We start from the raw sequence: 20,946 nt of genomic DNA on the forward strand, positions 1-20,946 counted from the left end.
TACTGAAATAGCGAAGCGGATGCCGCATAAAAAGGAAACACCGAACCGTTTGAAAAGCCCTAAAACCGTAAAACGTGCGATAAGGCGAAATTTTATGGAATAAATTTCATGAAGAACCGCTTTATATTAATGATTGCACGAATCTTTCCGCTCAAATTGGAATTTGCCGGAATCTTTTTCACCGCATTATTTTCCGTTTATTCTTTCCTGCTGTTGTCGCCTGAAACAGATCATCGTTGCCGCCTGCAATGTGTTTGAGATCGGTTACTCGTTGGTAAGCCCTCGCGGATCTCATCTCCTCGATGATTTTTCTATGGATGTTCATAGAATTACTTGGAAGTGTCTCTAAGCAAGCTTTTGTGGCTATTGATATTGTTTCTTTCGGTCCTCTGATCTGAATCAAGAAGAAGGATTCTATTGGCTAGAAGTAAAATCGTAGACGTTATCTGCTTCTGAATTAAAGTGGTCGGCAAGTTTTTTTGTTTAGAAAATGGTTTTGTTAAGTCATTTAGAATTTGATTTTTGCTGAACTGTGCATGTCGTTATGTTAAAGAGGAAAGCCTTGGGATTTATCTCCAATTCTCGATGTTTGATGGCCTTAAGTAAGCTTCAGTTCTCCTGCGGCGCCTTTTATCGGTGCGGATTGAGGGAGCTTGATGATTCTAGCAGAATCAAGGGGACAGGTTCGGCTGAATGGAGTCGGGGGTCCGCTCTCAATTCCTTTAATGGTTTGAGATTGAAAGGTTCCTTGGGTCAAAGTGATGTTCCCTTTAGAAGTCAAGATGATGAGAGGTCTAGGGCTCATGCCATGGCTCCATTGCGGCGGAGATTTCGTGATTCAAGAGTTTTAGGGAATGAGGTTGGGACACAATATGTGAATGGATTTGGGAAGCCTCTTAGATATCCTCAACAATGGAAGCGTGAGAAAATAGCAGTCGCTGTTGATGTTGATGAAGGTAATTTTCTGACACTTCTCCTTCTTCCTTTATCAAAGCTGTCTTTGTGCCCCATAAAATTTTTTGTTTACTATTTGGCTCTCATGTGCATAAAAAGACATTACCAATCTATGCATTGAATGTAAGTTTACTTTTATCATTATTGAAACTGTATTTTCAACTGTTTTATGAGCGATCCTTTATATTAAATATGTAGCTACAGGAAGCGTAAAAACTATGTGGCTCGTTCCTTTGAATCTTGGCGAAGTTTTGATTAATACATGTAGTAAAATAGGAACTTTTTTTATATGTCTTCAGAATCTTCACTGTTATTACTTTGGCTACCTATGCATTTTATGGTATTATGCAGTAGTGTAGTTTTTACAATATAAACAGGAGCTTTAAGCTTATTACATTAAATTCTTTTTCTGTAAATAATCTATCATTACTAGATATCATAGAATTTCAGCTTATTTTGTATGTTATTCAATCTCATGGCATTAACACTGTGAAGTATTTCAAAGGACTTTTCTATCGTTTATTCTTCTCCATATTCATCCTAAATCGTAGTTTTTATATTTTAGCTTTTAGCATTTGTATTATTATGTCACAAAATTTTCTTTGTTTGGGAGATGCCTTCAAGCAAATCAGTCTGATTTGATTAATCTTCTGCAGCGAATCAAAGAAAATCAAGGTGCTTTTTTTCTAAGTTATCCCCAAAAAGGCCCTTCTAATGCTTACATTCGAACAATTGTCTTTTAGAAGAGAAATTATGACTTAAGGTTACATAAATTTTAATTAAAGTAGCAAATCAAAGTGAAAAATATGAGAGTTGAGACCATTGACCTCTAAACCCTATTTAGGTCCTATTTGGGGTAGCTGTTTGGCTTTGTTTTTTAAATTGCATCCACAATTCCGTTTCACTATAATTTTTTTACTACTTTCTCATTGCTCCCATAAATTTTTGTGGTGGAAAGTTATTTTTTGCAATCAAATCTACTAATGTGTAGTAGCCGTAAGAAAGGCTATCCAAAACTCAGGTTGGATTTCAAATAATTATTGTTATTGGTTTAATTATTTCAAACTTGAGAAATCTTTTAGCTTTTATGTGAGTTTTTTGATCATATGGAGCATAACCATGTCATGCTAATCCCTGAAGTTGTTCAAGTGGCGACAAAGACCAATGGTACCCTTAGGTGGAGGGAAATATGGACCAATTGTTAAAAGATCCGCATAATGCGCCTTGATAGTGAACACATTACATTGTCATGCATGTTGACATGCTGACAATGATTTTTTACGGTGATTGGAGATTGAGAATGCATTGAGCCAAATTATATGGTCAGGTCTTGTTCAATCTTAGGCCATCGAAAAGATAAAATTGGGGAGCCAAGAGCTGTATGATAGGTGGGCACCATACATAGTCATTGGAGATGATGTTGATGGCTATCCTAGCTATATTTTCTATAAGGGTGGATGATGCCCCATATTGCTACCATTAACAGTGGCATAAACAATATTGATACCCTTGAAAGTGCTTGAAGTTGATCGAAGGACATATTAATATTTATCATCATCATCATCATTAGTGACCTTATTCGAACTATTCTATAGGATATGCCAGAGATTCATTATCAGTAGTGGCATTATTAGAACTATTCTACAAGATATATCAAGATTGAAGGTATTAAAGAATTGTCAGCAATACTGCCAATACAAGTGCTTTCAAAGCTCGGTTATGACATGCATTTCTTGTGTATCATATTCTAGGTATTCGATATTACTAAGCCATGTATCATGAATATTGTTAGATTCATAAAACTATTCTATCATAATCTTATTCAAACAGATAACAAATGTCCCAAATAATATGCTATATGTTATAGAGTACTTCTTGGTCACATTGAAGGCTTATTATTTTTTGAATTGCACTTGTCTAGGATGTTTGATGAGTAATGAGGGTTCTCCATAAATGTATCATTGAAAACTACAAGCTGTTCACTAATTTATCGAACATTAAGATCACTAAAAATGTATTTAGGATAGTTTTTTTTCATAGCTTTACTTTATAAATTGTTGAAAAATATCTGTTTGGAGACAACTTTCTTGTTGCTTTTAAAAATATTTATCATGAGAAAGAGATTTTCAATATCAAATTTGCTAAAGCATGATGGTTGTAAATTTTTTTTTTTTTTTTAATTTGTAATACAACCATAACTTTCAAAAAATTTATTTTTTCCACAATAATTTCACAACTAATTTTATAGTAAATGCAACTATTCTTAACATACCCTAAATTTACCTTGAGCATCTAATTTGAAATATGCCATTAATAGCATTTAGTCCATCGCTTGAAAACTAACTTCAAGGGTTGTATCCATGTTCTACACTTGAACACTTGGACAAATGTTGCTTTTATCTGTTGAATTATTATTGATAGAAATGTATCTGAAACATATTTTCTTTAGTGACATCAAAAGATAATGTGATGTGCGAGCTAGTATGATTTGTCCTTTTGATGGCTTTTGAAGTGCTTTAAGTAAAATTACTAGGGCATGACCAATATTAGTAGCTAGACCTTTATGGTCATTTGCAACATTCAAAATGAATATTGTATCATTATCATTTTTTATACTATCTCATAAAAGCAATGATTAAAGTTAACAAAGAAATATCTGAACTTATCATAAGGTTATGATTATGATGCATGTATAAATTTAGAAATATGAATACCTATGTTAACAAGTTTAAAAGAATTTATGAATCCAATTTTGTAGCTTTCCTAGATTGGTTACTATTCGCTTGGTGTGCACTTAAACAATAGATGCACCTCAATGCATTAGATGGTGAACCATTTACCTCTAGAATTTATCAGTCTGTTGCTTATAAGCAGCACCCATTAAAAACAATCCTTTTCGGCCTCCACTTAATTTCTTCCAAGCTTTATTTTTTTCATAGATAGATTTCATAGGTTGTAGTTCATAAGTGATGTGAATCTTAAAGTTTATAACCCTCGAAATACAATATATTTTTATTATGACAATTGATATTTTCATCTTTTGCAAATTTTAAATTTTGAATTATACATTTTGTATTTTGGATAGTAGTCAAATAAGGAGGAGTTTTTATTTACATTCATAGGATGCTACCCTATCAATAGGACTCATAGTTTCTATATTTTCGACTTTGTTTCTTTTCAGCATATCCTTTGTTCCTAATTTTCAAGATGGTAGTTTTTGCAGCTTTTTTGTGTATATTCTAATAGTAATTCCTATCTAGCCAATTCTTTGTTGCATTGTATCTCTCTAGGCTTTTTTGAAGGCTTTTGTTAATGATACCAGCAAAACTATGGCGTAAGAGGCTTGGCTTTCTTTTTTTAGCATTTTCCATCGACATTTGCAGTACTAAAATAAATCATTTTTAACATCTACTTAGGGGTTATTGTATAGTGAATACTTTGCTTTTTCACTTTTTGGTGTTTGTATGGACACTTGAATAAAGCAAACTAAATTCCTAATGTATTTATAATTCCCTGCTTTAGTTCATTTTGCGGGTAAACCTGCTCAAATCGAGCAAAAACGGATTTCAACATGAGGGGGGGGGTTGACCCGTATGAACCCGGGTCAGTTTCGGGTTGAACCCGAACCCGACCCGTGACCCGGTTTTGACAGGCCTAACCTCACCCTCTCCCCTCTCTCCCACCCAAACCGTGACCTTCTCTTTCATCTAGCCCACGGCCCACCCCCTCTCCCCTCCACCTCTCCAAACCGGCCACCCCCTCTCCCATCTTGGGTACTCCTTCAGCCCTTGGCGAGGATGCATGGCGGAATCCGAATGGAACTTTGGATTTGTGCATGACGATCGAGATCAAGTCGACATTATCCAATCGCCATTCTTTGACGTGGGCTTTGATTTCGACGACACCATTGAAGAATATATCGACTGTATCCATTATACCTTAGTTGACGTGATCGACGAGCAAAGGTCAAAAGGATGTTGGATCATCATTGGACGACAATCATCCTCCACCACTCCGTTCACCTATCCAAGAACGACGATCCTAGGTTCCTTCTTCCTCGGAGTGACCTCGATTCTAATGTGGAGACTCTTCTTCCGCTAAAGCCTAGACTATTTGAGCGTATGAGCTCCAAAGGTGAAAGTTTTCATTATTAAATCGTGGATTCTTGTTGATCGTCGTAGTTTTACAATTACTCTTTGCGTTTTCTTGAATTGCTTGGTTAATCGACTTCGATCTTCTTTGCCTAAGCAAGTTAAAGACTAGGAATTCCGAGGATCAATCCTTGTTATAAGTAATAACTTTATTTTGGGATTATTTTGTTAATTTTCTTTCTTTAATTCTTAAGTAACTCCTGTTGTTTCACAGCAGTTTGACTTCGTTGCTTGGCATGAGGATTCAGCTCCATCGCCATTGTTCAACTTCGCGCAGGAAGATCCACACGTGAAGGGCCACCGCCCCGTCTCCCTCATTCGAACGAGAAGTGCTAAAGCCTCGTCTCTTTGTTCCTCACGAGAAGGGACAAAGCTTCGTCTCCTTTAGCCGCACGCAAGGGCCTGACCATCCTACAATTCCCCCCCATTCACCCGCCTTTGCTTTGATTCAGATAGCTGGTGGCCTAGATGGGGCTGACCTGATCAAATCGGCGGCTTGGATGAGATGATGCCTCATTGCTCCGAGGTATGCATTTCCACTTATGAGCAACACAATGTTTGTGATCTGGTTGATTTAGCCAACTCTGTGTGGGAACCTGGAGCCACAGGATGGTTGGACCATCTCCTGCGGTACCTGGAGCCGTAAGATGTGTCTTTTGTGTTTAATTTTTTTGGGAATGTTAAATTGGCTGTTGATTAGTTGCGGAACTTCAATATGAAAAATACTATCATTAAGGATGTCACTAGGAATCTTTTTTCTATATTTTCAGCTTTGTTTCTTTTCAACATAACCTTTGTTCCAACCTTTTGAAGATTGCAGCTTTTGCAACTCCTTTGTGCATTTGTTGACACTGATCCCCATCTAGCCAATTCTTAGATGGATTTTATCTCTTTAGGCTCTTATGTAGGCTTCTGTTAATGATCCTAGTGAGACTATGACATGAGCGGCTTGGGTTTCTTTTGTTAGCATTTTTTTCATCAGCAGTTGGAACTTCTTGTTATTGTTTTACCGCATCTCTATCTCATATGAAGTTGATGACGGCTGATTTCTAAGTTATTTTGTGATTATAAATGGTGGAACATGACACGTACTTAAAACATTGTATTATTAGTAAAATTTCTATTTGGTTGTGCAATTCTTTTTTTTTTGAGAGTCAATTCTTCAATTATATGTCAGACTTAAAGAATTTTGGGAGAGATTATCTCCTTGCATAAGGGAGAGGTTTATTTTATTTTTCTAGTTTCTTTCCGTTCTTTTTTCTTTTGTCTTTCTTCTTTTTTAAATATTTTTCATTAATAGTTGAAAGTGAGATTATGTATAATAATATTTGGTCTAGATTTATTTCAATTGCATGAAATTTTAATCAAGTGTGTGGCTTTTTTGATCCTTTATTCAAGTCATTTTATTTCTAATTGAAGGTTATATGTCTTTCGCCTAAATTTGATTCTATCATTTTTTTATCATCAAAGATGGTCAATAGATGATATGGATTAATAACTTGGCCTTTCAATTTTTTTTTTTTTTTTTTTTTTTTTCTGTTTGTAACATTTTTTATGGTCATCAGATGCTATATTTATATTAGAAATTCTGTATCCTATGTATTACATCAAATTTGGCATCAAAACTATAGGTTGTATCACATGCTTTTTAGAATGGGGCTCAATATTAGGTTTCTTTTATAGATCAATAAAAATATGCAATATAAGAAAATTTCTAAGAACAATTAATTGAAGTGAGATCAAATGGGAGGAGGATATGAAACAAAGTTAGAGGAATAATTATACTTCGAAAATTGCTCATTTTCAATCCAACAACGATCTAATCAATAAGAAGTTTATTTTAATCCTATAAATGGTTACGTTAATTTGCATGTTAACTTAGGTAGATATTGGTGGAAATACTTAAAATATTAGTTTCTATGGATTGAATGTGATGTGAAACATAAAGCAGTTACAGGAATTGCTTATAAAAAGTCATTAAGCTTGTTGATTAAAATTTAATGTTTCACAAGCATAGATTCTAGGATTTCTCAGTTAAAGATCTTATAATAGCATGCAATTATAATATAAAGTAGGGAGAAATTAAAATAAGATCGAAAATATGAAATGTTTAATTTGCCAATCACAAGAATCAACCGGTTAACAATTATATTGATCGACTTGTGTTTCTCTCACTCATACTCTCAAGCATTTTCAGCAGAAGAATAATTTATACAATATTAACGATGCCACCACAATACAGTAAGCACTTACCACCAGTATTGCTCAATGAAGAGTTATTCAGAGAGGAGGTAGCTGGTGGATGTTGGAGGATTTTCCACTGTACAGGAAGTTGATGCTCGTCGATGGCGGTTGTCAAGGAAAAGAAGATTTAATCGATGTAGTCTTCGACGAAGTGGTCAATCTCAAAATTAATGTCGAAGAAGGGTGACCGATGAACATCCACTCATCCTTGAGGGTCAAATACGAATCCATGATCGTGGTTGGAGTCGTCCATCCATGGAGAGTGAAAGTTCTTCCAATTCCGGAAGGGGCCTAGGGTGGCCGGTGCCTTGTATGGAGAAAGAGGAGAGGAGGGATTCAAAAGAGACTATGAGAATTTGAGAATTAAATCCCACAATTATTTTGGAGTGAGGTAATTAATTAGTGGAGTTAATGATATGAGAGAGAGGAGATAATTCAAATTTGAATTCCCAAAAAGAGAGGAAGGGGTGGCCGGTCCTTAGGAGGGGGGTCTTGATTGGGTTTCAATTAGGAAGGGGCTATAAGTGGGAGAGAGAGACTAGGAGAGAGGGGGCGCCCCAATGATGGGGAACTTGATTTGGGTGAATTGATTGACTTTTATAATTAGAACTTTAAATTAGGAAAGGATTTAAGGGCCTTTCAAAACTTAAAATTCAAATTAAAGTAATAGAGGGAGCTTTCTTAATTAATCCAAAATATGAGGGATAATTTGAATTTAAAATTAATTTGAATTTTGAAATTCAAATTTTAGGTTTTCCCAAGATACCTTGAATTAAATTAGGAAAGTAATAATGGACCAAATTGAAATTAGAGCCAAAGGGATTGGGTGGGTTGGCCTGAGGCAAGGTGGGGGATGGAGATTGGTCTGCGGCAAGGTGGGGAAAGGGGCTTGGCCGGCGGCAAGGTTGGAGGGTGGGGGGGGAGGGGGGAGGAGAGGGGTGGTTTCAGCTAGAATGAGGGATGGAGGAAAGGAAGGTGAAGGGGAAACCGAGAGCCCGAACACTTCCTGCGGCTGGCGGGAGTTGCTTTTGCCTTCACCTAGTAGGGACTTTTCCTCTCTCTAGAGCTCTCAACACTCATGAGAACAAGAATGCCCAAATTTTTCATTAATCATCATCTTCCTTTAATAGTGAAGGCCTCCATATATAGCCCTCAAAATAAAAGAGACTCAAAAACTAAAATGCCCTATGGGCTACAACACAAATTAATCCTGCATAGCGGTACAATGGTAAAAAATAAAACATATGTACAAGAAATACATAAAATCCATCATTAATAGAGACTCCTAATAGTAGCCGTCGATCGTCGATTCCTCCTATGATAGATGCGACAGAATCTCCTACTTGATATATGAAAAAATCATATGTCATATGCATGATTTGGATGATGAAATAATTTAAAAAGTTCAAAAAAGAAGAAGAAGAAGAAGAAGAAGAAGAAGAAGAAGAAGAAGAAGCCTTACATTTAATGTGAGGATAGATTTCAGAACTTTTTTTTATTGAGTTTTGGATATGGATTATTATTGGAATAACAAAATATGTTTGGTGAGTGGTAAATAAGCTTTGTTAAGTTAAAATAAATTGACAAAAGTATAATATATTGGATTTGCATGAAAAAGTAAAGAGAAAATTCTGACAAAGTGCATATATCAACTTAGGTAGAGAAAGAAGGTACGCTATAAGATAAGCATCTTCCATTGTCATATTGTGAACATTTGCTTGGTTACTATAATTTTTTAAATTATGGAACAAACAATCTTATTGATTATATCAATATATTTGAAGATTTATTAAATAGCAGGTTATCTGAAAAAGAAAGCTTTATAGATTTAGATAGAATTTTATTGCTAATATTAAGTAAGAGTTACACCCTATATTATTTCATCGATTGAACATTCATTTCAACTTTATTAGAATTTGAGTAAATATTGAAATCCTGGTCTGCCAAAAGATTCAATCATGTACCATTAATTTGCCTTATTGTCACAAAACTTAAAGTATTGTTCCTTCTGTTTTTAAGGGTGGTAATATCTCCCTTAGCAAATATACAAAGAAAAATCCATCAGAAGTGCATTTTGTTTTAAACATTTTGTAAAAATATATTTTGATTGTCATCAAGTTAGCTATGATACAATTGACTGTCCAAGCATGAAGTTATATATTCATGTAGAGTATTAAGATGATAAGGAAATGAAGGATGTATACTCATGAATTTAAGCAAGTGATAAATGATTATGAAGACATTTTATTGGATCATTATTTAAAAATTATGAGATGTATTATTACTGCACCTAATATTGAATATGATTAGGATAAAATTTTTATATTTCAAACTTATTTTTTGCATGATAATAAACTATATAAATTTATAATTGATAGTGAAAGTTATGTGGACGTTTTGGCTATTTCAAATATTAAGCATTTTAACTTAAAAGTAGAGCTTACGAAAAACTATATGTTAAAATTGCAAGGTTATATGAAACTTTAATACATAATGATTTTAATGTTGATTCAAGTTGTTTCACAAAACGATAAGATTTGGTATGATATTTTACCCATATGAATATTGAACATTTTTTTTTGGGGTCATCCCTGATTATATTATTTAGATGTTACCTATGTTAAAATATCTAATACTTGTGCCTTCAAAAGTTTAGAAGAATAATAGTTTTAAAATCTACCTAACCTATAGATATGTCTCGCTCAAATATAGGTTGAGTCAAGTCAAACCGAGCATTTACATGAAATAAATAATTTGCGTGTATGCATATAAATAAAGATATCTTACCTATATTATTTAGTTCCTTTGCTATATTCCTATAAGAATGATTACTTGCTTTATTTACATAAAATTTTTGATAAGAAGGGTGGGAAGGCAAAGATGGATAAAATTTTTACTCTTTGATGCATTTATTAAATCTAATTAACTATATTAAATTCTTTTATCTCTCTTTTACATCTTTATTGGTCACATAAAACGGCGGCCTTGTGATGACTCGGTTAGGAGAGTAGAGGTATTAGACTTGACTTATGTTAAGAAAGGTAGGGGTAGACCTAAAAATACTTGGTTAGAAAATATTAGGAATGACCTTTCTTTATTAGATTTAAACGAGAATTTGACTTTTAATAGGACACAATGGAGAAAAAGGATTCATGTAGCCGACCCCACGTAGTGGGATAAAGGCTTGATGTTGTTGATGTTGTTGTCTCTTTTACATCTTTTAAATAAGTAGTTTAGTTGTCTTGTCTTACAATGTGATACTAAATTTTAGTTATTGAAAATTTTCTCAGGTAAATTATATTTAAGTTCTATAAGCGCCACTTTTCGTTGGCCTATATTTTTTAAAATATTACAATTAGATCCTTTAGATTGAATGACATTGCATAATTCTCATCTCATAAAATACTTTTATCATATAAGCTTTTCTAGGGGACCTTATTGGGAAAAATTGAGGCATTCCAACAATTGCACCTTTCACCTTTCTTCTTTATGTTGTCCTCTTTTAAGGAGATTTTCATGAATTCCTTTGGATCAGAGGGTTGAAATATATTATATTGGAGATTATATACTGATAGTTCAGATTTATGTCGATGATATTCTTTTTGAATTCACAAATGACGATTTATGTAAAAATTTTCTTCCACTATGAGTAATGAATTCCAGATGATTATGATGGGTGAGTTAATTTATTTTCTTGGATTTTGTATTAAGCTAAGAGAGGATGAAATCTTCTTTAAGTCAAACTAAATATATAAAGAAATTCTAAAAAAAAATTGATATGAAAGGTTGTGAAAGTATGAATACACCGATGAGCCTGACCACCAAGTTAGATAAAGATCATGACTATAAATCAATCGATCAAAAGAAATTTAAAGGGATTATAGGTTCCTTACTTTACCTGACTGGCAGCATATCTGATATTATGTTTAGTGTTTTTCTATGTTCTAAATTTCAAGTTGACCATAAGGAATTCCATATGACCGCCGTCAAAAGAATATTAAGGTATCTAATGGACACTCAGAACTTAGGTATTTAATATCCTAGGAATTGTGTAACTTTTGACTTAGTTGGATACTCAAATTTAGATTTTGTTGGATGTAGAGTAGATAGGAAGAACACCTTAGGAACATGTCAATTCACAGGACATCTCTAGTTTCCTTGTCCAGTAGAAAGCAAAATTCTATAGCTTTGTTTACTGCAGAAGCTAAATATATAGATGTAGGAAGTTATGTTGCCCAAGTCCCTTGGTTGAAGTTACAACTTCTTGATTTTAGACTACCAGTAGAAACCATCTATCATGTGTGATAAAACGAGTGTGATATGCACTCTAAATATCATATTCAACACTCTTGTATTGAACATATCAACATTAGATATCACTTCATTTGAGATCACGTAGTCAAGGGAGATGTGAAAATAAATTAGCAGACAAATTTAACAAACCCCTAAATTATGATATGCTCAGCACATGTAGGACTATACTTGATATTATTGATATAAGTGCTTAAGACTTTAAGGTCAGTGGATGCTAAAATTTTTGTTTGTGTTTGATGTTTATATTTTTGTTATGCTTTTTTTGCACGTTTTCTTTGTATTATTGTTGATATTTTTTTATAAATTGTGTCAAAAAATTTTGTGTGTGCCTATACTTATAGAATTATCCATGATCATCACACGCACCACTAAAATTTACTGCACATTGCACTATACGATCACCTTCATACTGTACGATATACGTCTGTCAGCATAGCATCAGCCATTCATTTAAGCCAACGGCTCATATTAAGTCAACTATTGAGGTTCGTATTGTACGAAGTCCTATTCGTACTGTATGAATTACCTGACAATAACCATGGGACCAACTTTAATTTGGTCAGTATGATCCTTAATTAAATTTCGTACTATAAGAACACTTATTCGTACTGGATGATTCATTTAGTCAATGGTCGTACAGTTGGCTCTTCGGGATGAACCGAAAAAAAAAACGAAGATCGTACTGGACAATTTTACCAACTCTTAAGACAAATCGGACAAGACGATTTGGATTCTTCTATTCGTACTGTATGATGTCGATCATACTGTACGATCAGGTTGAATCTTCATATAGATGGGAACATTTTCATTTTAAACGTACCTCTCTATTCCAAACCTTCATTCTCTCAAGTTCTTGTCTTTAGCATTCTCGATGGCTGGAAAGAAAGCCTGACTTCTCCCAGGAAGTTCCTCTCGATCCCAAGTTGGCAACTGATTACAAACGACCAACGATGAAGCTGCATATCACCGATATAGGCCCGCTTAAATCACTTTTTTAAGGATCCTAAACCAAGATATCATTCAATATCAGGTACTAGATCTATTTATTAGCAATACACTCCAATTCATTCTTAACCTTGCATTTTTTTCCACTCTGAAATGCTTTTTGAATTTTTTGCAAGTCTTAGAATCAACTCTGAATGCACTGCTACGCAATCTTACTTTTGTAAATGACCCATATAAATTACATACCAAGATTTTCATGAACTCCTACATATTTCTACCATGGGCGCAAAACCACACGATATCTGCACTATTGGAGATTACGATTGGACCCAGTTAATCTCACTATTAGAAACACTCCCATGAACCATCATTAGCCTTTAGTCCACACCTTAGTCTTGGATGCTTGTATTATCGAGTACGCCCTTAGAACCTCAATACCTTTTAAACTGGCAATAAGGCCAATATTACACCTCTGTTATCCATAATGTTGTGGACATACTTATCTACTACATTGAAAATTTGACCATGATTAGGAATCCAAGGGCACACCGCAGACATAACCTGACACTAGGACACATCATAGCTTATATATTAAATGCAAAATATAACTTGATATATCTTACCCTAGCAGACAACTTCCCTACCTTCTTCATCGATAGCTCCTTCCACATCCTCTATAGCGACAATCATAGGGCAACACCTGTAGAAGAACATGATTCTAATGAGGAAGGTGGAGCACTATCCCTTGAGGTATCAACATATATAGCACCAGCCTTCTAGCCACAACCTCCCGACTCCTTGATTGAGCAATTTGATCACTTAGAACTGCAATTGGAGACACACAACACGATAGGAGCAACTATAGCAGAAGCACGAGATTGATCACACCTAATTTTAGTAGCAATTTTCATCCTTGCAACCCTACTTACAGCTACCGCTACCACCTGATCAAGATCTATTTGATGAGTAGTGGTTGTTATTTATTTTTTCTTTATTGTATTTATATTTTAATTATTTCTTTTACTTGCATTGTAGTTTATTTTTAATTACTCTTTTTAGTTATGTCAAAAGGGGAAGTAGAGAGTAGAGTTGGTTGTACAATTTATTTTTTTACTAATGCTATTTGTTTCCTTTTCAGTATTTGTGTTGTTGCATTTCTTTTTTAAAAAAGCATGTTTAAAATAAATAAAAAATGTTGCGTTAAAAAACATCAAAATTTGAAAATCAAATGTTCTCTATATTTTTAAATAAGTCATTTAGCGAGGTGAAGAACTAAGCAGAGAATTGAATATGAAATTTACAAATTTAAAATTCCAACCAATAATGTTTGTCATCATCCAAAATAAGGAGATTGTTACAATCCGGGAGTCAGACCTTATGTTTTGATGATTACAAACATTATCAGATGAGTATTTTGTTATTCCTGCTTTATATATTGAATATTTTTCTCGTGTATCATTAATCATTTCGAGTACAGCGTACATCGAACAACATTGAAGAATCAAGACTTAAGACAATATAGCGTTAAGCCATTAATGTATAAGCCAGGCTATGTTTGGTAGAGTCTATACTTTTTATTTTTTGTTTGTATTAAGTGTTTGTTGGCTAGACAATCGTGCACACACACACAATGGAGAGTAAAATTAAGTATTTGATTTTTTTTGTAGTCAAATTGTACTATCAAAATCGTGTTGTACGATCGAACTTGTGTTGTATGATCAGAAACATATTGTACGATCTATATAAATAAAAAATTTAATTCAAATGTTTTATTAAATGAGATTAATTAGAATTGGGTTAAATAATCATACTGTTTGACCTTAAATCATATAGGATAATATGTTATTTTGATAAAACTCCATCGTCAAATTTATGTTAACTAAAATAAGAAAATTTGAATTTTGAAATTTGAACTAATCGTATTGTACGGCTAGTTCATACTATACGAACATTAATTTAAATTACCTAATTTAATCCCATAGATTAAGGAATCAAATCAGGATTTAATCATCAGTAATAATCATATTGTATGATATAAATATCATATAGTTCAATTCACCCAAGAGTTCGTTGGACGATCCGTAATTCGATTAAACTAATCATACTGTACTACTGTACAGTACGATTAGTGATTGAATTGAACTAATCGTGCTTAACGACTATGCATCGTACAGGACATTCTTCGACGAAATTGAATTATTCATATTGTGTGATCTGTGAGTCATATTGTGCGATCAAATGTTGAAATTTAAAAATTAGAATTTTTTAAGAGCTCATTTTATAAACTCATCATATGTCTTGAGTGACAGAGTTCTTGAGTAATCAGAGACATTTTCTTTCAAGAGAACTTGGGTGATTGTCCACTTCACAAGGGAGATATATGACATGAGGTTGAGAGAGGGAGTTTCTTTGAGATAGGGCTGCAAACGAACCGAGCCGAGCCGAGTATGTGAGTGTTCATTTAATATCAGCTTTCTCAAGTTTGGTTCATATTTGTTCGAGCTTTATTATTTGTGTTCATGTTTGGTTCATTTAAATTAATGAGTGTTAATGTTCGGTTCATATTCAGTTCATGTTCGTCGTTTAGTGCTTATCGAGCTTGTTCGCGAACATATTTAACGAATTTTTTTAACTATCAAACAAACACGTTCATGAACATATCTATGAACGAACACATTTATAATAAAAGCAATTGTCTATTTATTAATTTATATATATACATACATATATATATATAAGCCTACACGAGCCATATCGCATGATTGGAATTAATGTCAGTTGGCTAACACTGATATGTTATGGGTATCAAGGTTAAGATAGAAAACTCATATGAGTGAACATCTTCAGACTAAGGTTCTATTTGGGACAATTGGAGCATTTTGTAAGGGCGTTGTAAAGCTCTTGTGGGAAAAGTAATTTTTTTAAAAGTTGTGGATGTTATAAATATGTTCTTTAAAAAAAAAAATTCAAACAGTTGTTTTCTTAAAGCTACCATATATTGGCAACTTTGATTAGAAAAAAAACAACTTACGTTAGAATTTTCTGAAAAGATCGAGAAAGTAGGAAGAAAATAGTAATGAAACGGAACTATAGTTGTGATTTGAAAGCAATGCTGAGAAAACTGTCCCAATGCCCTAATTGTAATATTAAAAAAAAAATAAAGACCAATTTGAAGTTCAGCTTTTATATCAACTTTGCATCTAATTTATCCTTTTTTGTTTATATTTTATTTTACTAGTGTTTCTCCTCCCTTTTTTTCATGGAATAAGCAAAATTGGCTTGGGAGGCCAAAAGTTAAGAAAATCTTTCAGTTTTAGTTGAATTTATGGGAGGATTTGGAGTTGCTACTGCTAGACCTACTCAGCTCAAATGATTTATAATGTTCGATTGATGGGCGTACATAAAATGCTTTGTGTTCAATTTTAATTAGTTTTTACTCAAGTTTGAATATCGTGTATATTGTGTTGGTAGGATCATCGGGCAAAAGCTGTGTTCATTTTTTTCTTTCCCTTTTTTCATTACTTTGGGAATTTATATTATATATTGGCGAATGGCGATTGATGATTCACTTTCATCCCCTTTTAAGTCTTATTTTTATATGGAAATAAATTACGGTCTCAAGCATGAATAAACAAACTAATGGAATATTAAAAAATTCTAATTTATGCCTCAATAGAATTTTTTTTTGCTTCGCCAATGATGTTGTTCAAAAAAAAAAAAAAGAATTTAGGTTCTCTGATGAATTTTGATTGATATTTTTCAAACAAATTGCTCTTTATAAGAGGAAGCTATTGTTATTACTGTTATATGTGCATTTTTTCTTGTAAAACTTATTGTTATCAGTGTATTGTTTCTTGTAAAACTTTCTTACGCATTCTTGCTTTTCAATTCGCAGTTCTTGGCAGCTTTATCCCGGCGCTTAATAAATTTGTTGCAGATCGGTACTCATCATATCACACTGTTTCAGACTATTATATCTACGAGTTCTTTAGGGTATTGCCCCATGACCTCAGATTTGTGTTTTTGGCGTTTAACTGTGCAAACTTTTTCTAGTATATTTCTAGTATGGGCTTACCTTTTCCTTATTTAAAGTCATTATTGCTATTTATTTTGTCTCCCTTACTGAACAGATATGGAATTGCACTCGTGCTGAAGGTACCAATTATATCACTTTTATGCACTCATTTTATCTTTCTTTCCACTAAAAAGAAGGGAGGTGAAATACTTAGGAATAATGCTCTAGTTATTTGTTTTTATAATTCCATCTTCCTTTGCTCAATTGTGCTCAACGATTTGGCAGCTGAAATACGGGTCCACGATTTTTTTCAAACCCAGTATTTTACGTCTGGTATTCATCCCATTCCTGGTGCTCATACTGCTCTTTGTAATCTGTCAGCTTTCTGCAACTTATCAGTTGTGACGTAAGCATTTTGACATTATACCGCACTTTGATGTTGAAGGTTTCGTTTGGGATTGCTTTTTGTTGCTTCTTAAAGCAGCTTTTAAGTACAAAACTTAAAAAATTTATACTAGAAGGCTGCTTTAAGAAGCAACAAGAAAGCCGTCCCAAACGAAGCCGAAGTTTGCCACTGCACAACTTTTTGGTACATTCTAATTGAACCTTTTTTCTGCTAATAAGATCTCGGCAAAATGTTATTAAAGATCAGACATGCGATTGGATTGAGCGGCATTTTCCTGGCCTGTTTAAGGAGATCCACTTTGGAAATCATTTTGCGTTGGATGGGAAATCAAGGCCAAAATCTGAGATTTGCAGGTAAATTATACTAGCTTTACCAGCATTTTTCATATGTTGCAGTATCCCCTGCGAATGTTCTATTTCTTTTGTTTTATGCTATATGATAACTGGGTGTTTTGTCTATTTAACTAAGGACAGTGGGAAAGGATGGCCTTTAAGGAAATTTTCAATAATCTTTGTAAAATTCATTAAATTCTTTTGCTGCGCTTCTATTGTGCCTTCCAAATTCTTTGGAATTTTCAGAGGTGCATAAACTAAATATCCATAACTGTTCATCCAAAACAAGTGCAAGAGGTTTTCTGCCAATGCTTATGCATGCAAGTTTATGCTGCATTGCAGGGAACTATTTGTGTGAGACAGCGTTAAATTCACTTTTGGGGACTTAAGCTTCATTTGAGACACTTTTCTTATTGCTTTGTAAAGCTTCAGTAGAGAAAGTACATTTTAAAGTTATTGTAGAAAATAAATTGTTAGTATAAATTTTTTTGGAAGCAGAAAAAAAGCAGTGGTCAAATAAAAATGTGATTGCGGTTTGAAAACTAAAGCAGTTAGAAAGTTATCTCAAACGATGTCTTAATTAAACAAACTAGTGTATATAAACTTAATGTTAGAGCTTGGTGAATTTTTCTGACATAATCAAATGGCCAGGAAGCAATATCACGTAATGTTGAATTGAAAGTTGGTTGGTCGAATGATGTGCTTTTAACTGGGGAGAAGTAATGGAAAGAAATAATCAAATATTTTATAATTATCGCAATTATCGTTGAATCAAGAGTAATTCAACTTTTTCAGCATTTTCTGCAAATAACATCTTAAAAATTTATGCAGTACTTGACCCCAAAAAAAAATCATAATTCCCTTTAAAAGATAACGCAGTATTCGACATTAGATTCTTCTAAATTTTGGGAGAATTATATATATATATATAAGCCTCCCGCTTAAGTACGCACCCGTTTAAGTACGGATCTGGGTTAAGTACGCAAAATTTGAACAAAAACATAGGGTTCATCATTTATAACTTGAACATGTCATAAATGGTCATTTGGCGTAAGTTTTGCAATTTCTTACGTCTTACATTGAGGGTGACCGCTCGAACATTTCTCTGGAATCATTCAAAAGATTTTTTAAGATCATCAAATTCATCTCTAGCTTCCTCTTGTACCTCAGAGTAGAACATTTGATCCTCTTAAGTTAAGATCCTGATTATTGAGAGATTCAAAGCCCTGAGATGCAACAGTATTTGTTGAAGTAGAACTCAATAGTATTTGTTGTATTCAAACGGGGTTGCGAATTGGAGGTCGTGAATGGTGTGCCGTGGGTTGCGAATTGGAGGTCGCAAACAGAGCCTTTGGTGTGAATTGGAGGTTGCAAATTGCGTGAGCTGCGAATTGGATGTCGCAAACTGAAAGGAAACCCTAAGTATGCCTACCGGTTAGGTACGCACGAAAATTTTCGGTTCAAATTGCGTACCTAACCAGGAGGCTACTGTATATAACACTTGAAATTTGGCTATTTATAAGATTAATACTCATGTCATTTTTTTAATTGAATCTATCTATTTGAGCATATCATAATCAAACCAATGGGAATTTAGCAAAAGCAAAACTATACAATTTGGTATTTTGTTATGAATTTAAGGAGTTATAAATGTAATCGCCCATTAATTTTTAAATAATTGCATAAAATATTCTAATCCTTTTATTTATTGCAGATCCATTGGTGCTAAGGTACTGATAGATGATAACCCAAGATATGCTGTGGAATGTGCTGAGGCTGGCATTAGAGTCCTCCTCTTTGATTACCACAACTCCTATCCATGGTGCAAGGATGACTCTGTAGATTCTTACAGCCTAGTCACTAAGGTTCATAATTGGGAAGAGGTGGAGCAGCACCTGATATCTTGGGCAATTGTGTAAGAATATGTTAAAAATCCATTTAACATATTGATTCTTTTTAGCTGGAAACCAAATTTTCCATGGAAACCTCAAATTTTATGTTTATTAGTTTTTCAACCCCCATATTTTGTGCACAGTGAGAACTGCAAAAGATTAGGATTTATGTACTCTTGGGCATGGTAGTAATGGTGGGGATTCTGGTCTTTTTTTATTATCGATTTGTAAATAAACATTAAGAATTTTGCATATGGATTGACTATTTAGCTGGTAAATGATTTCTTGATAATGGAGATTTGATGTAGTAAGTTTATTTCATAAAAAATAAAGTATTTTATTGTCCATTGATGCAATTGCTTGGTTGTTTTAATCTTTGAGAAATCATTACGTGTGGTCACCATAATGTTGGGAGGTCAATCAGGATGTGTTATGTCATTTGATATATAATTGTATCAAAGTAATGATACGCATTAAACGTGTCTTAATTTGCCTTCGGACGGCCTCCCGTAATAATTTTACGAGAACTTTTCAATTTTGGCAAATAATGAAAGAGGGTCAAAGAAAACTTTATACAATTACATTCTAGATTTAAAAGAGTTTATGGATTTGAAAAATTTTAAAGGGTTGCTCTTCGATCGACATTATCTGATATTTATTATTCGACTATTATCATTTCCAATTTCCATAAAATAATGTTGAGTTCTGCCATCACCATCGTAGCCATCACCTAGCCTTCTAAACCATTATCATTTGATTGACTTTTTCAATCATTGAATGACAATAAAATTAGTTGTAAACTTATTTTTAATTATCAATTTAATCTAAATTATTCATATGATTGTTTTTTATTGTGATTTGTAAAATAATTGAATTACTTTTTTCCTTTTATATGCAAAAATAATAAATTAAATATTCAAAGCACTAAAATAAATTTTAAGTAATGAAGTACATTTAAGATATAAAATAATAAATTTATAATTTTAATAACATATTCTAAACAATAGATTGATAATTTTTATTTAAATAATGAATAAAGTATAAGTTGTACCCGACATTATACTTAAAAAATAATGCATCCAAATTTTATATCTCGTGAAATAAATGAATTTCCTAATTGAAAAAATTGTTCATTTTATTTTATTTAAATAATGATTTAGGGTCTGTTTGAGATGGATGCAGTGTTTCATAAGATTAATTGTGAAGTTATTGTAGAGAAAATAATTTGATTATTATGATTGCAAAAATTAATTTTTCAGTATAATTTTTTTTTAAAAAAGTAATAATAAAATAAAAGAAAAATAATATCCAAATAAAATTATGATTATTGTCTAAAAATCAAAGCATTCAGAAAGTGCTTCCAAACATACCATTAGCCATTAGAAAGCAGATATTTAGCTTATTATTGCTATTTTAAAAGCGGCTTTCCGACAAACGGTATGACACCACACAGGGTGGGTTTGGGTCAGCTTTCTTGCCGCTTTGCTTTTTTAAATAATAATCATAATTTCATTTTGCCACTAATTCATGTAGTGGAACAGACCTTCCCCAACAACTTAATTTCTTTCTGTAAGCTGTTCATTAATGTGAGATTATATTATGATGGTATGAAAATTTTGTGAGAATTCCTTTATATAAATTGTATTATAATGGTATTAAAATAATATAATCTGCTTTAAATTAGTAAATTTTT

The 20,946-nt window shown here is 33.1% G+C and overlaps 1 protein-coding gene across 1 annotated transcript; it reads left to right on the plus strand.

Annotated features, from left to right (window-relative positions):
* The first annotated feature begins 56 nt into the window (after positions 1-56).
* On the plus strand, positions 57-19,560 carry LOC110097811. The gene is made up of 6 exons (XM_020824385.2): positions 57-956; positions 16,504-16,601; positions 16,739-16,763; positions 16,909-17,029; positions 17,248-17,382; positions 19,076-19,560. The coding sequence occupies exons 1-6, from the start codon at positions 545-547 to the stop codon at positions 19,278-19,280; spliced, it is 996 nt and encodes a 331-aa protein (XP_020680044.1). The 5' UTR covers positions 57-544; the 3' UTR covers positions 19,281-19,560.
* The last annotated feature ends 1,386 nt before the right edge of the window (positions 19,561-20,946 follow it).

The sequence above is a fragment of the Dendrobium catenatum genome, unplaced genomic scaffold (assembly GCF_001605985.2).
Source record: "Dendrobium catenatum unplaced genomic scaffold, ASM160598v2 fragScaff_scaffold_847, whole genome shotgun sequence".
Taxonomy (NCBI): domain Eukaryota; kingdom Viridiplantae; phylum Streptophyta; class Magnoliopsida; order Asparagales; family Orchidaceae; genus Dendrobium; species Dendrobium catenatum.

Bases quoted from the DNA above. Each gene is read 5' to 3' on its own strand.
- LOC110097811 (XM_020824385.2), top strand. From the start codon at position 545: ATGTTAAAGAGGAAAGCCTTGGGATTTATCTCCAATTCTCGATGTTTG. The intron at 16,602-16,738 runs GTATTGCCCCAT...CTTACTGAACAG, and splicing joins ATATCTACGAGTTCTTTAGG to ATATGGAATTGCACTCGTGC. The intron at 16,764-16,908 runs GTACCAATTATA...ACGATTTGGCAG, and splicing joins GAATTGCACTCGTGCTGAAG to CTGAAATACGGGTCCACGAT.